Source organism: Antennarius striatus, chromosome 3, assembly GCF_040054535.1.
Source record: "Antennarius striatus isolate MH-2024 chromosome 3, ASM4005453v1, whole genome shotgun sequence".
In the NCBI taxonomy this organism is placed as follows: domain Eukaryota; kingdom Metazoa; phylum Chordata; class Actinopteri; order Lophiiformes; family Antennariidae; genus Antennarius; species Antennarius striatus.
The window spans coordinates 1,485,001-1,500,497 of record NC_090778.1 but is presented as its reverse complement, the minus strand read 5'-3'; the positions used below and the strand labels follow the sequence as shown (position 1 = coordinate 1,500,497).

The 15,497-nt window shown below is 44.1% G+C and overlaps 1 protein-coding gene across 1 annotated transcript in view; it reads right to left on the bottom strand.

Annotated features, from left to right (window-relative positions):
- Positions 1-6,106: 6,106 nt before the first annotated feature.
- The window catches only part of nr5a1a (nuclear receptor subfamily 5, group A, member 1a), a 16,594-nt gene continuing 7,203 nt past the window's right edge, over positions 6,107-15,497 (bottom strand). Inside the window, exons 5-7 of the mRNA XM_068310753.1 lie at positions 9,713-9,829; positions 7,882-8,029; positions 6,107-6,360 (exon numbers count right to left, since the gene is read on the bottom strand). Of these exons, the coding sequence (XP_068166854.1) occupies positions 6,107-6,360; positions 7,882-8,029; positions 9,713-9,829 (519 nt within the window). The remainder of the gene's footprint in view (positions 6,361-7,881; positions 8,030-9,712; positions 9,830-15,497) is intronic.

The window sequence follows — 15,497 nt, the reverse complement described above, 5'->3', positions numbered from 1 at the left end:
TTTATAAGCTGGCTCAGATTTTGCCAGGTTGTTTTTGCTCTTCTGCTCATCTTGTGTCGTCTTGATTTTGACTTTGATTAAAGTTTTAATGGTTATCCCTCCACCGGTGTCCTGCGTTTGGGTCCTAATCCCGCTCCTCGTGAAGGGAATCGGTTGAATGTGAAGCTTCGTTTTAGTGTTGGAGGCGAGGCTCATTCAGGACAATCAAATAGGACTCAGGACAGGTCAATCGATCAGGTCTATCAATCACGCCGGGGATGACGTAAGGTTCAGGCCTTTATGAATCTGATTGTTTTTGATTCTGTCCAGCCATGAATCCAAAGGATTCCAGATATCTACTGATGCAGGAAGCATTTGTTTACCAGATTCTAGGATTTTCTGGGTTAGGGAGGACCACTATGTAAATGTAGAGACCTGAAAAAATGTGTTTTTCATAATAGGACCTGTGATCAAGCCCCTTCTTAAGGAACCAAACAGACGTTATCCTCTCAAACTGCAGGCCGAGAGAACACAGGGCTTTGATCATATGAAAAGGTTTCAGAAGGTTTAAGATGTTCCAGTGGCTGTTGGAGTGTGATTACTGGTGATTACACGACACATCGGACGAGAGCAGACCTCGTACGTTAACACCGATACTCCAGATGATGACTCCGTTGTCTCTCACACCTTTGTACCGTTGATCTACACCCGCAGACATTCAGGTCGTCCTTCTGTTCTGGTCGTGGTTCCAGTCATTTTTTTCTCTCCCTCCATTCCTTCCTGGAAGCTGGAGGCTCCAGCGGTCACACCGCCATGATGGAGGTGAACCACTTCCTGTTACCAGCATCATGATGGTGAACGTGTTTATCAGTCAGGTTCTTTAAGGAAATCATGACGGTGAAGTTAAGATACGGGTTTAAAGAAAGTTTAATGGAACAGTTTTATGACGAAATCAGGGCGACTCATTGGCTGCATTGTAGCGTGACGGATGTATGTTAACTAAGTGGTGTGTGTACGTGTGTGCTAGGGGCCTGTACACACTAATATATGCATGCTACTAATAACCTGTGTGATAGAGTGGTGTACTAACTTCCCTACGGGGATCATTACAATAAAATAAAAAATAAAAAACACCAATACACCAACATTAAAGCAACGAGTACGACAGAAGAGCTGTGATCCAGAAGGAACACTCCAACACGCCTTCAGAGCTAAAGTATGACCAACAGGAAACGTGTAAGTTCTCACTAAACCATTATTACTATTATTATTATTATTATTGTTATTAATAATAATAATAATAATTCTTTCCTCTTCAGTATCCTCTTGCGGGTCACAGGGTTGCTGGAGCAAAAAAGAATTTATTATTATTATTATTAGAAATAATATTTTGATTTTATTATTAATAATTATTATTATTGCTATTGTTTACTATGAGTTCTTACCAGCATCATCACAAACATGACTATTTCTATTAGTATAATTTATTATTATAGTCTTTATTATTATTTTTATTGTTGTTACTAAAGAGTTGGACTACTTTACTTTCGTCGTTATAATTTACAAGGTTGGGTCTTAAAGCACAGCTGAATAAAATAAAACTGAAAACAGAATGAAAATTAGAAGAAACTTCAGGAAGAAGCTTAAACTGAATAAAATACAGTAAAAACTGTGTTCTAAAAATGAAGTGGAATGTTTTCTTGCTGATACCTTTTCCTTTTTACACCAACTGGAACGTAACGCTCTGCAATAACAGCAACACACAAGAAGTTGACTTCTCTTAATTTTATTGGTTTGATGCTATTACAATAAAATATATTTAAAGAAAACAAAATATTTTGGTCACTTCCTTTTTTTTGGGAAAACACATTAGTTTAAGACTCACAGCGAAATAAAAAGTGAACTAAGAGCAAAAACAATACAAATACTGTAGAATCAGTTTTACCACAGTAGCAGTTTGACCTCAACATAAAGCGGAGCACTTTGTCAGTGTTGAAGCGTCTCTGGGTCTGGGAGTAGATATTCACTTCACAACATAAATATACTGTACAGAGCGGTCACACACAGCGTTCTGTCCGTGTTGTCAGGCAGACGTTCACTTAAGGCAGGCGGACTGATTGTCTGTGATACATCACGATGCTGATGCTGCCACGTCAACGGACCAACAGGGAGTGATTTAAATGTCCGCAGGGGGAAGTTTAGCTGCACATATTACCAACACTGCTCTGGGCAAATCTGTGCTTCTCAGTCAATCCTGGTGAACCTCACACGGGGTGTCATCGTGTGCTTCTAACACTGTGTACAAGGCTAATAAGTCCTACAGTGTTGTTCTCTTGTAAACGTCTGCAATAATATAGAAAGATGTCGGCAACTCTGGTCTAGTGGAGTCTAAGGGCAGAGCTCTGGATTAAACACAAAATTCATTACCTCCACCGAGGAAGTGGGATTACACAAAAACCTCCTCCAGTGAAAGGGTCAGGCGTGGGCCGGGAGAGAACTGGATCAAGGGTAACTTTTTATCTGAGGACACAAAGGGCTGCCCTTGTCCGTCTGCAAGAAACGGGCTGTGGTCTATTCACACCTCCTCAAACAGAATCCATCAACAGCTTCCCATGAGGTTTCACACTTGCTTTTTCCGGGGCCATAAAGGTGTGAATCTCATCACTGGGTTCTTTCGTTTGCTCATTTTTACAGTTTTTAGGCACATTTGAACTTGCTGGTGATGCCTGTGAGTTTGATTGTGCATGTGCAGTACTTCACTCTAAATGCAGAAAGCAGCAGGATTTAGCCCACCGAAAAGCTAACGACCACTAAAGGTGTGACCGGCACCGGCGCCGGCTTCAAGCAGGGATCAATTACAAATGCATATATTAAAACCGATTCAACAGACTTGATAAATTGATAACAACACAAATTCACTTCTGTCTTGGCTGAAGGTAAAGATCCATGTCACACTGGAGGTTCTCCAGTTGCATAATTACATTCCTTCTTTTAACCTTGTTAACGCTGCGTTTCTGTTTGTTCGTTAGGATTGTGCAGGTTAAGGGGTTTATCTAAGAGACGGTTTGGTCCGAACCACACAACAGGACAGACCCAGTGGATCTTGGCTTGGGGTTCGGGGCTTAGTACTGGAACATTTCGGGTTAGATACCTGCTAATACTACTAAGGTGGAGCGCGGACATACTCTGAGTTTGATTTGAATTTGGCTTGATTGTATAAAAAGGAACTGTTAAGGCTTTGCAGAGGTGTGTACTCTACCTGGTGCCAGTTGAGTTTGTTGGTTTCCAGAAGATATACAAGTCAAACTTATTTTAAAAGTACGTTAAATTATGTCTCTGATTCAAGTCTGTCATCTTTAAAGTCTTTAAAAAGTTCTGGTGCTTTGCTCGTGGGTGACGAATGGGAACCAATCACAACACTGCCCTGCATAGACAGCTACTGTAGAGACTCAGACCCATCCATGAACAATACTACACCTCTGTGGCTAACTAACCAGTCTGTATCATAATATAACTAACCAGTGTGTCATAACACATCCATCTACAGTTTACCAGAGGAGAGTTTAGAGCAGGGCTTCACTTTTGTAAGAGTGGACAGTAACCAGTGCAGACATACGATTGGTTTAAATGATGCTGATGTCAGCTTGATGACGATCCTGTTTCCTGACCAGTTAAACCAGTAGTTAGAGAACAATCTCCTTTCACCAAATCCCTTTGGTCTTGTAGTTTGCAGCCAAAGCGGATGCATCATCAGGGCGTCTAACGAACCAACATGAACCACTTGGGCACACCTGAGTTGCTTCCTGTGAATTGGCGTTTAGAGTTGGGGCCTCAACAACTGCACAAACTGAACTGAACGTTTTAACCTCAGGGAGGGTAACAGAATGAACACGCCGGCGATGAAACAGTCAGAGGTCAGGCCCCAGCAGCGCACACACAGACTAGACACACTCTTGGTCTTCTGGGGTTTGGTTATAGTAGAACAAATGATTCCTGAAGCCCGTGTGGCTTCAGTTTCAGCCGTCACAACAGATCCATCAGGCTCAGGTCTGCATACGTGAGGCCAGATGGTTTCCCTCCCTGTGACTCCCTACAGAAACGTAACAGATGCTTCCTTTAGCACACGTTAGTCTGACACATACTGTCTTTGTCTTAATCTCCCCTTATCATGTCTGTGTTCTCCCTCCTTTCTGTTCTTCACTGCTCTGACTTCCTTCCACGTCGTTCCTTCCCCACCGGGCCGACGCTCAGTGGGGAATGTGAAGTTCTTTTGTTCTGCGTCCTGCACCGGTGACGGTGCTCGGTCTTTGTCGGAGGCTTTTCAGCCAATCAAGCATGAGGACCTGGTGGTTGGTCTGCCAGAGAGGGAAATCAGTCTGACTGTTGGAACAAGCCAATCAGTGCAGAGCAGAGAAATGGAAGTGAGCAAACCAAGCCAATGACGAGTGAAGACCGTGCTCATCAATCGGTGTGATCACTACATCAGAGTTTTAAACACGTGATCACGTGCACTAAAGCCATCAAGAACTCAAACCTTCAAACTGATCGCTGAGAGTTAGTGGAGAATACCAACGTACTGCCACCTACTGGTTTGGAGAGTCACTTTCTCTAATGCTAGTCATGTTAGTCAGCTGTGTGTTCGCGGTGACACACACAAATGTGTGTGTGTGTGTGTGTGTGTGTGTGTGTGTGTGTGTGTGTGTGTGTGTGTGTGTGTGTGTGTGTGTGTGTGTGTGTGTGTGTGTGTGTGTGTGTGTGTGTGTTGATAGTAGTAATTTATTTCCATTGATGTCTCTGCTTTCTCTAATTCTTTAATGTCCTGTCCCATCGGCCTCCCTTTCAGCTTCTTTTTTAGTCGGGGTTTGTCAAGTTATTGAACAAGAATGAGTTTCCTCAGCGTGTCAGTTTGTGATATATCAATATATTAACATCAAAATAGATTAAATCAATTATTAAACTTACTATTAAACAACATAGACTTTCATATTTGCATTTTGTGAAGTGGAGCATTGCTCATCTGCCGTCGTCTAAAAGCATCGTAATAATAATCTGGGAACAGTGATGCTGACCTTGAAACCAAAAAGTTGTTTCGAATGGATCATTTTCAACTTTAAAATTTGATTTCTGGAAAGAGGCTAAACAATCTGCCATTACAGAGTGTCCATTAGCTCACCCAGCAAGCATTTATCAGACCAACAGATGTCCCTCCTCTCAGGTTCAGCACCAGTAGATGTTCTGATTTGTCACAACCAAAAGGTCTGCAGGCGTGAACGTTTCAACGCAAGCATTAAGTCTAGGTCCAAGTTTTAAGTCTTCCGTCTAAAGGAATCCTCAAATCAAGGCCAGTCATCAGGACTCTGTGCTCTGATGAGCATTCTATCATTTAGTCATCTTTGATCCAATCACGTTTGTGCCCTTTAGCAACAAGCCTCTAGCTAGCTGAATGCTAATGTCAGTGAGTTGATGTTAAAGTGAACCAGAGGCTTATACGTGGTGACATCCAGCTACCAGACGTTTCCTGAATCTCGAGTCGAATTTGAGATGAAGTTTCTCCACTACCTGTCCCACCCAACCTCCAGAGTCTGGGTCCTGCCCGGAGTTTCTTCCTCAATGAGGGAGTTTCTCCCCGCTACCATTGCCTATGCTTACTCTGGATTGTTCTGTTGGGTTTCTCTGTCTGTTAAAGCGCTTTGAAATGTCTGATAATGTGTTTTAAGTGCTATATAAATAAAGGTTGATTGATTGATTGATTGACTACCTCTGCGACTCAAGCGGACTGGAGTCATAGCCTCACACTGAGTCCCAGCTGGTGGCAGCATCTACTCTCTGGCCCTAAATGTTTACTGGGTGGCTCTGGAGACTACAGGAGATCTTGACGTGTTGCTATAAAGACTATGGGCAGATCGAATCGAATGTTTCAAAATAAGGGTAGAAAATCCAGTTCTTAAAGGTTGCAATGTCCAGAATTGTAAATCTACCTTTAATACAGATGGATGTTATTCCAACTCTTTTGAATCAAAGCCCTCACAAAGATCTCAACTTGAACCTTGATGTCTGCATTGGGAGTTTCCGTCTCAGTCCCGTTGTCCATGCAGCCAGTCGCCCGGCGGGGCGTCCCGCGTGGCCCTCACATACACGCCTGCTTGGCATGCAGCATCTCGATCAGCAGGTAGTTGCAGGGCACCTCTCCGCTCAGGTGCATGTAGCACAGGTAGTCCTCGGCCTGCGTGCTGAGGGAGCGCAGCTCCGGCAGCCGCACCACCAGCTGGCTGAACTTCTCCTGGAACTGGGGGTAGGTGGACAGGGTGTACTCCAGCAGGGCCCCGTTCACCTGCTCCTGGATGCCCTCCACGAAGGCCTGGTCCTCCAGCAGCTTCACGTCTGCACAAAGGAGCAACGTGGAACACGACTCGTTAGAAAGGGTTCCACAGACAGAAGACCTCAACCTCAGGCGTCCTGACAATCCACGTCCTGACATTGTCCAGCCTCTCAGAACATCCAGAGTCATTTCATTGTTTAAAATAAAATGCAAAATGACTCTGGACACATGCCCATATTTAAAATATTTTAAAATGTCAAGTATTTTAACATAAAAAGGTAATTCTTTATTGACAATATATCTCTGTTGAGCATCTATTATTATTAAGTATTATATAAACTGGTTTATACTGGTTTTTTCTGTTGGTCAATTCATTCAAATACATTTTGGAGTTTTGAAAAACCAAGTTCCAGTAGTTCAGTGTAGAAGGTAGATGTCTCTACAGCCAAAGTTTCCAACGCACACGGAGAGAATCTGGACGGATACATCACCAACGACAAGGTTGGATCCAGCTTTAACAATCAATATCTGTTGACCATAACTAACATGTTCAATGGAAAGGAAAATACTATTACAAATATCACAAAAAAAGACATAAAGCAGCTCCGTGTGTGTGTGTGTGTGTGTGTGTGTGTGTGTGTGTGTGTGTGTGTGTGTGTGTGTGTGTGTGTGTGTGTGTGTGTGTGTGTGTGTGTGTGTGTGTGTGTGTGCGACAATAGCCAAGCACTCTGGAGGACTGCCATTCATCATCAGCTGAGCCCATCTTGCAGAATCCATTCACACAGTAATTAAATGCTTTGAATCAATGTTCTGAATCATCTTTTCAAAGTCCTTAAGGGCAATTAAATTACCCCCCGACAAACCTGACTCTCAAGACGAGGGAAGAGCAGGAGCAGAGGAGCCACGGCGAACGACAGCAAATATTTCCTGCCTATGACAAGTGCTCTCACTATTCAAAAGCTCTTTGTTGGGTGCTTTGCCAGCTCTAAACAGCAAACACTTCTGGCAATCTGAGCAGGCCGCGTCCACGCTCCCTCCATCTGCACACGCCAGCATGAATGTCGGCGCTGCCACCGAGAGATAGACCCATCCATTACGCTTCCTTTGAATGCCATTAGTGGACAATGCAGGAGGATGTCTTTGTTAATACTGGCTTTTGTCAACCCCAGAAATTTAATTAAGTGAGTGTATTGGAGGGAAAGAGGCCAGCTTTGAAAACACTTGTAACCTCACGGATAAAGAGGTACTGTGGATAATTTGCAATTGTGACTTGTTTTCATTAAAATGTCAGTGTTGCTATTCAAATGGTGGCGGCGCGCAGCATCAGAATGGCCCTGCAGAACCGCGCCGTTGATTGATTTTCACGTCCACATGAAAATATTCTTCTGCAAACCTACAGGCAGCACACGTACGCTCGCGCCGCTGGAAACCGTCGGGAAATCAAGGATGACTCCCCCTAATATGACATATCAATGTGCTGTAGGGGCTACATTGAATAACATCATTTATTTTGTCCATGAAGACTTCATCTGTGACTGCGTCATCCCCACGTATTCATGAATACCAACGGAAGGCCGACTCACTGGGGTTGAACAGCAGGAGGAATTTCAAGCAGGCGATCTCCCTGCGGTCCACCTGCAGCGCCCGAAGCCTCGCCACCAGCTCCTGGCCTCGCTGCACCAGACTGGACAGACTGGTTTCAGCCTGGGACAGGATGAAGGACAGCTCCACCTGGAACACACAGTTATGGTCATGTTAGTTATGGTCATGTTAGTTATGGTCATGTTAGTTATGGTCATGTTAGTTATGGTCATGTTAGTTATGGTCATGTTAGGCCAAAGGTAGCTGATAAAAACAGCCCAAATGTTGAGGCGTGGCACCGATTTAAACCCACACATGTCCTAAACTGTACAAAAAATCATAAAGAGTCTATGAACATCCTCCCCATGCACTTTCTGATATTTTGGACAAACACCTACTATAGTCTAATTATAACAAATGATAAAAATCTCATAATTTGAGTTGCAAAATGTGGATCTTATGAGAAAAGTTCTCAAACTTATGAGATCATGACGTTGCAAAATCAGAAAACATCTCGCGTTCATGAAAAAACCAGAAGCACAGAGGTCAGGAAAGACTCGACTCATTGGTACAAAGAGTGAAACCATTGAGCTTCTACCAGATGCTCCTGTGTGACACCACAGGACTGAACCCTGAAACATCTCCAATCAATCACTTTATATACATCCAGCAGGAAGAGGAATGTCTGGGAGGAAGAGGAACATCCAGCAGGAAGAAGAACCTCCAGGAGGAAGAAGAACGTTCAGCAGCTCTACCAAGACTGCCTCTGAACATCCCAGAGGACACAGCGGTGCTGTGGTGACACGCTGATGTCCACACGTGAACCTCACCAGAGTGAAGCAGACCAGAGAGACGTGTCCACTCTGGCCCGTGTCTAATCCTCTTTCACCGGCTGGTAGTGGTTCTACTTTCTGTGAAACTCTTCACGCTCTGACTCCCCAACGGTTCTGAGCTCCAGAACCGACACACCAACCACCTCATAGAACCACAACCCTGGACAGAAGCTCTCAAAGACAGTCCAGGGTTTGCCGCACGTCCCTGAACTCATCACGGTCCACGGCTCGGCTCCTCCTCTCTGATCCGTGTTAATAAGGTCACTCAGAGGTCACTCAGAGGTCGTGTCTGTACCTGCTGGCTGTGATGAAGCCACAAACCGTCTCCTGATTGGTTCTCAGATGATGATGTTTGATTTTTATTGTGGGGTGGTTTCTATAGAACCTGCTGAGATCAGCGTGTTCACATTTAAAATGTGCTGCATCACTTTAGTGTCGATCAGGTGATTGAAAAGACATTTATCAATGTTACTGTGGCCACGATGAACGTACAGGTTAGAACCAAAGCGGTTCTGTTTCTGACTCTGAGGAGATTTAACGTAATGACCAGAGAAGGTCATTGGGTCAGAAGAGAAGAGAACGAGTGTGAAGCAGACGGGGGTGGGGGGTCAGGGTTAGGGTTAAGGTTAGGGTGGGGTATGGGGTTGGGGTTAGGGCTACAGTCAGGGTCAGGGGTTAGGGTCAGGGTTAGGGTGGGGTTGGGGTTGGGGTTAGGGTTATGGTCAGGGTCAGGGGTTAGGGTGGGGTTAGGGTGGGGTTGGGGTTGGGGTTGGGGTTAGGGTTATGGTCAGGGTCAGGGGTTAGGGTGGGGTTAGAGTCAGGGTTAGGGTTAGGGTGGGGTTGAGGTTAGGATTAAGGTTACGGTCAAGGTCAGGGGTTAGGGTCAGGGTTAGGGTAAGGTTGGGGTTAGAGGTAGGGTTAGGGTCGGGGTTAGGGTTAGTGTTAGGTTGGGTTAGGGTTAGGTTGGGGTCAGGGTTAGGGTCAGGGTTAGGGTCGTTACCTCCTGGCCCGTCACCAGCAGGATGCTGTCCTGTCCGTGTTGAACTTGTCTGAAAATGTGATCCAAGACCAGAAGTTCAGACCAGCAGTTGTGGAGCAGCTTCATCTGATCCCCCACCTCCAGGAAACACAGAGAAACAAACACGTTAACCACACATTGTCTACACGTTATCTACACGTTATCTACACGTTATCTACATATTATTCACATATTATCTACATGTTATCCACACGTTATCCACACGTTATTCACACGTTATCTACACGTTATGAAATTGTTACCTACACATGCTATCCACATGTTACCTTCACATTATCCACACATTACCTAAACATTATCCACACATTATCCACACATTATATACATATTATCCACATGTTACCTACACGTTATCCACACGTTGCCTACACGTTATCTACATGATTTCTACATGTTATTCACACGTTATCCACACATTACCTACACATTATTCACATGTTATCCACACTTATCCACACATTATCTACACGTTATCTACATGTTACCTACACGTTATCTAAATGTTATCTACATGTTATCTACAGATTATCAAGACGTTATCCACACGTTACCCATAAATTATCTACATGTTATCCACATGTTACCTACACGTATTCTACACGTTATCCACACGTTGCCTACACATTATCTACATGTTATCTACATGTTTTTCACACGTTATCTATATGTTATCCACACGTTAACCACACGTTATTCACACGTTATCCACAAGTTATACAAACATAATCTACACGTTATCCACATGTTACCTACACATTATCTACATGTTATATGCATGTTATCCACACATGATCCAAACGTTATCCACACGTTATCCACACGTTACCCACACATTATCTACACGTTATCTACACGTTATCCACACATTATCTAAACGTTATCCACTTGTTACCTAAACATTATCTACACGTTATCTACATGTTATTGACACGTTATGTACACGTAATTCACAAGTTAACCACACGTCATCCACACATTATCCACACATTATCTACACGTTATCCACTTGTTACCTAAACATTATCTACACATTATCCACACATTATCTACACGTTATCCACACGTCATCCACACATTATCCACACATTATCTACACGTTATCTACACGTTATCCACACATTATCTAAACGTTATCCACTTGTTACCTAAACATTATCTACACGTTATCCACATGTTACCTACACATTATCTACACATTATCCACACGTTATCTACACGTTATCCACATGTTACTTACATATTATCTACACATTATCTACATGTTATCCACACGTTATCCACACGTTGCCTACACATTATCTACATGTTATCTACATGCTATTCACACATTATCTATATGTTCTCCACACGTTAACCACACGTTATCCACACATTATCTACAAGTTATCTACATGTTAACCACATGTTATCCACACATTATCTACACATTATCTACACATTATCCACACGTTATCTACACGTTATGCCCTCATTACCTATACATTATCTACATGTTATCTACATGTTATCCACAAGTTATCCACACATTATCTACACGTTATCTACATGTTATTCACACGTTATCTACACATTAACTACATGTTATCTACACGTTATTCACATGTTACCTACACATTATATGTTATCCGCACGTTAACCACCCATTATCCACACGTTATCCACACATTATCTACACATTGTCCACATGTTACCTACACGTTATCTACACGTTATCCACATGTTACCTACACGCTATCTACATGTTATCAACATGTTACCTACACATTATCTACACGTTATCTACACGTTATCAACACATTATCTACACATTATCCACATGTTACTTACACATTATCTACACATTATCTACATGTTATTCACACGTTACCTACACGTTACCTACACGTTATCCACACATTATCTAAACGTTATCCACGCGTTACCTAAATATTATCTACACATTATCTACACATTATCTACACGTTACCCAATGCCACATCTCATCCTTTGTTATTCAGGAAAATCTTAGTCAAAATTCTCTAAAACCAACAAATAGTCCTGATCATTTTTCTCTCCCAGTCTTTTTAAAGGGCTTTTCTGTCATGTGTTTGTGAGTATTATGGGCTGTAGGAGCGTCTCTCACCAATCGTGTGAACTTTCAAATATGACCCTGATTTAAATCACTATCAACCCATTTATGCATATAAAAAAATACATGTCAAAAATGATTCATTAAAAATAGACAAGAAGATAATGGGAGTCGAGATATGGTGTATTTGTGTGTGTGTGTGTGTGTGTGTGTGTGTGTGTGTGTGTGTGTGTGTGTGTGTGTGTGTGTGTTTGTGTGTTTTGTGAACACTAATAATTTGATTTGATTTCTGTGCCTTTTTGAACATCATGTCCAACCCTTTCAACACACTCACCCCTCCCTAACCTCTTCCTCATATCTGTTCTGGTGTGTGTGTGTGTGTGTGTGTGTGTGTGTGTGTGTGTGTGTGTGTGTGTGTGTGTGTGTGTGTGTGTGTGTGTGTGTGTGTGTGTGTGTGTGTGTGTGTGTGTGTGTGAGTGTGAACTGAAGGGCACAGCGGTCAGTAATTCTGAAGACACACATGACAGACTTACAGTCGGTCTGATTGTATATCAGTCACAGAGCAGAGGCTCTAATATTGGCCAGACCTTCATGTGGACCGGGGGGTTGGGGGGTCGGGGGGGGGGGGGGTACAGTGATAAAGGAGGGGTTAAGGAAGCAAGAGGTCTCAGCGACCTTCTGTGCTTCCTCTCCAAGACGAGTTGGACGCTGAGCAGGAGCCAAGAGTCTCTTGGAAAACCCCCAAAACGTGTGGACGGATTGTTTTTAATGTGCTGGATCGTTTGCTTCTGTCTGAGACGGGAACCCATCTGTTCGGCTTCACGCCTGTCCTGTTATATCGCAACGTCTAGAAATAAAAGTCTTCAAGATAGTCACAGAAAATTAGAGAACAAACCTAGAACAAGACAGTTGTCATGGAGACCGTCTCCTACTCAGAGACAACAGAGAGGCTCATGTTGGAACCAGAACACAGAGAACAGGTGTGTGATCAGGTGTGATCAGGTGTGTGATCAGGTGTGTGTGATCAGGTGTGTGATCAGGTGTGTGATAAGGTGTGTGTGATCAGGTGTGTGATCAGGTGTGTGTGATCAGGTGTGTGATCAGGTGTGTGATCAGGTGTGTGATCAGGTGTGTGATCAGGTGTGATCAGGTGTGATCAGGTGTGATCAGGTGTGATCAGGTGTGATCAGGTGTGATCAGGTGTGTGATCAGGTGTGTGTGATCAGGTGTGATCAGGTGTGATCAGGTGTGATCAGGTGTGATCAGGTGTGATCAGGTGTGATCAGGTGTGTGATCAGCAGCTCCAACCTCTGTGTTTGACATTGAACCTGATTTCAAGAAGCTCCTGGAGGACCAAACCAGCTAGCTGGAGCCCATTCCCGCTGAGAGGCAGGGTACACCCCGGATGAGACACCAGCCAAAGACAAACAACCACTCACTGCTCAGCTGCTTGTTTGTGGAGGTGAAGGAAGATGGAGAACAGGGAGAACCCACACAGACACGGAGAAAACGTAGGAACTGCACACAGAATGGATTCGAACCCACGACCTTCTGGCTGTGAGGCGACAGCGCCACCCACTGGTCCACCACATCACCCTCTCTCACAGATCTTCTGTTCTACATCTGCCCTTGAGTTTGAGCTAATAGCATTAAGGTCTCCGTTAGAACAATGGTGATGCTCCTGAACACGTCTAAACACTAGATCGATTCAAATGAATCCCACCATTACAAAACAAAACTAACACTGAACACACACATATATATAATACATGTAGGAGCGTTCTACCCTGACTCCAATCCTGATATCTGTTTCGTCCAAATCCGCGTCATTATCTTTGTGTTCGTGCTTCTTTCGAGCCGAGTCGTTCTACCTCTTGTCAGCTCAACATTGATGACACTCATTGTGCACGCTTCCTCAGCAACATTTTTCACGTTCCACAGGTGAATAAAAGGTCAAACAAAAGAATGAGCAGATGCCGTCTGTGGGGAACCGCGGAAATCAATCGCTTTATTCTGCTCACGATTTGACAAAACCTCCAGCGTCGGCGCGGAGAGCTGACGTCTCCCCATTCATCTGCCTGGAATGTAATTATCGAGGCCAGGTAGAGACTCTGCAGGCATTCTGGGTAAACTGTACAGGTTTGTCCTCAAAGGTGATTGGGACTATTTGCACATAAATGTTCTGTTTCAATATGTCAGCATAGAAACGTCATCCTGACGAGAGGCGGAGGGTGTTAGGAGGCACAACGGACACGAGCAAAAGTATGAAAAAATAGACCTGACAAAGCTAACAATGCTAACCTAGCAGCAATGCTCACATGTGTTCAGTAATGGAGATGTTTATTTCCAGGTGCCTGAGAACACTGAACATGTTTCTACTCGTGTGTGTTTAGTTATCAGCGAAATAACTGAGTTCATTAGAACCCAGAAGACGATATGGAATGTAATCCTACAGCTCAACAACCACACGTCTGCTGGACTTTAGTTCCCATCAAGTGTTTCAGGTTCGCTGAACCCGTTCCACCGGTGACGGATTCACTGCGTGGGAGGAACCGTCTCAGGACAGAGATGGATCCTTCAAAACGTTCACTGGAGGGTTTGTGTTCATTTCAAAGGGGCTCCAGTCGATAGACAGCACCCTCTGAAGGGTTTCTCCTCCGGATCTGACCCGCACCTGACAGGTGAGTGGCTCTAAATGCACCCAGGGGGGTTAAGCACGTAGACTGGGGGGCCTGGAACCAATGACCTGCCAATGAGTGGAAGATATCTTAGCCCTAAGTCTAGTTTAACACGTGTTACCTTGGATTTGAGTTCATTTGTGTTCCAGTGATAATTTCCAGTTCATATCAGTTCTACTGGGATTCTAGTCTATCAGGTTCTTCACACTGCATCAAGACTGTATCACTAATGTGGCGTCCAAACCGTTGAACTCTGTCCAAATGGGGTTTGGAGGAGCTCCAACTGGATCTCTCCTCCCAAATTCCTAGAAACCGGTTGAAGGTCATGTCAGAAGGTGTCAGAAGGTGTCACAACACCTCAGACCACCTGAAAATGTTCCTCCATGGAGAAACACTTTGGAAGCAACAAAAACCTCTGAGACTCAATGAGGAAACATTCTGGGATTCAAGCAGAAATAACAGATTTAATCGTTTAATGTACTGAGTTCTACATGTCCTGGTACGTGTGTTTAGTTGTGGCTCTGCTCAGTGATGTCCGTGTTATTGATCCGTTCTCAGGTGATTATCACTGTAGTGACTGCAGGTGTGTGCATCTGTGATTGTTCACTTTCTAACAGGTGTTATGAACATTGCTTCTGTGCTGTGTTGGTAACACAGGGGGGACTCCCAGTGGAACGCCGCCGTGTTACAGAGAGCTGGTTATCAGGACAGGATGGAACCTTTATCAGCTCCACAGAGTGGTCTTTGTTCAGGAGACGGAACAAAGTCACGGACCGGCCCTTCAGCACTAGTGGGAGGCTGATCAGATGGTTTTTGGTTCAGGTGTGTTCTGGGGTTCAGGGGCGTTCTCTGGTTCAGGGGCGTTCTCTGGTTCAGGGGCGTTCAGGGGCGTTCTCTGGTTCAGGGGCGTTCAGGGGCGTTCTCTGGTTCAGGGGCGTTCAGGGGTTCAGGGGCGTTCTCTGGTTCTGGTTTAGGGACAGGAAGTAAATCCACTGTGGGA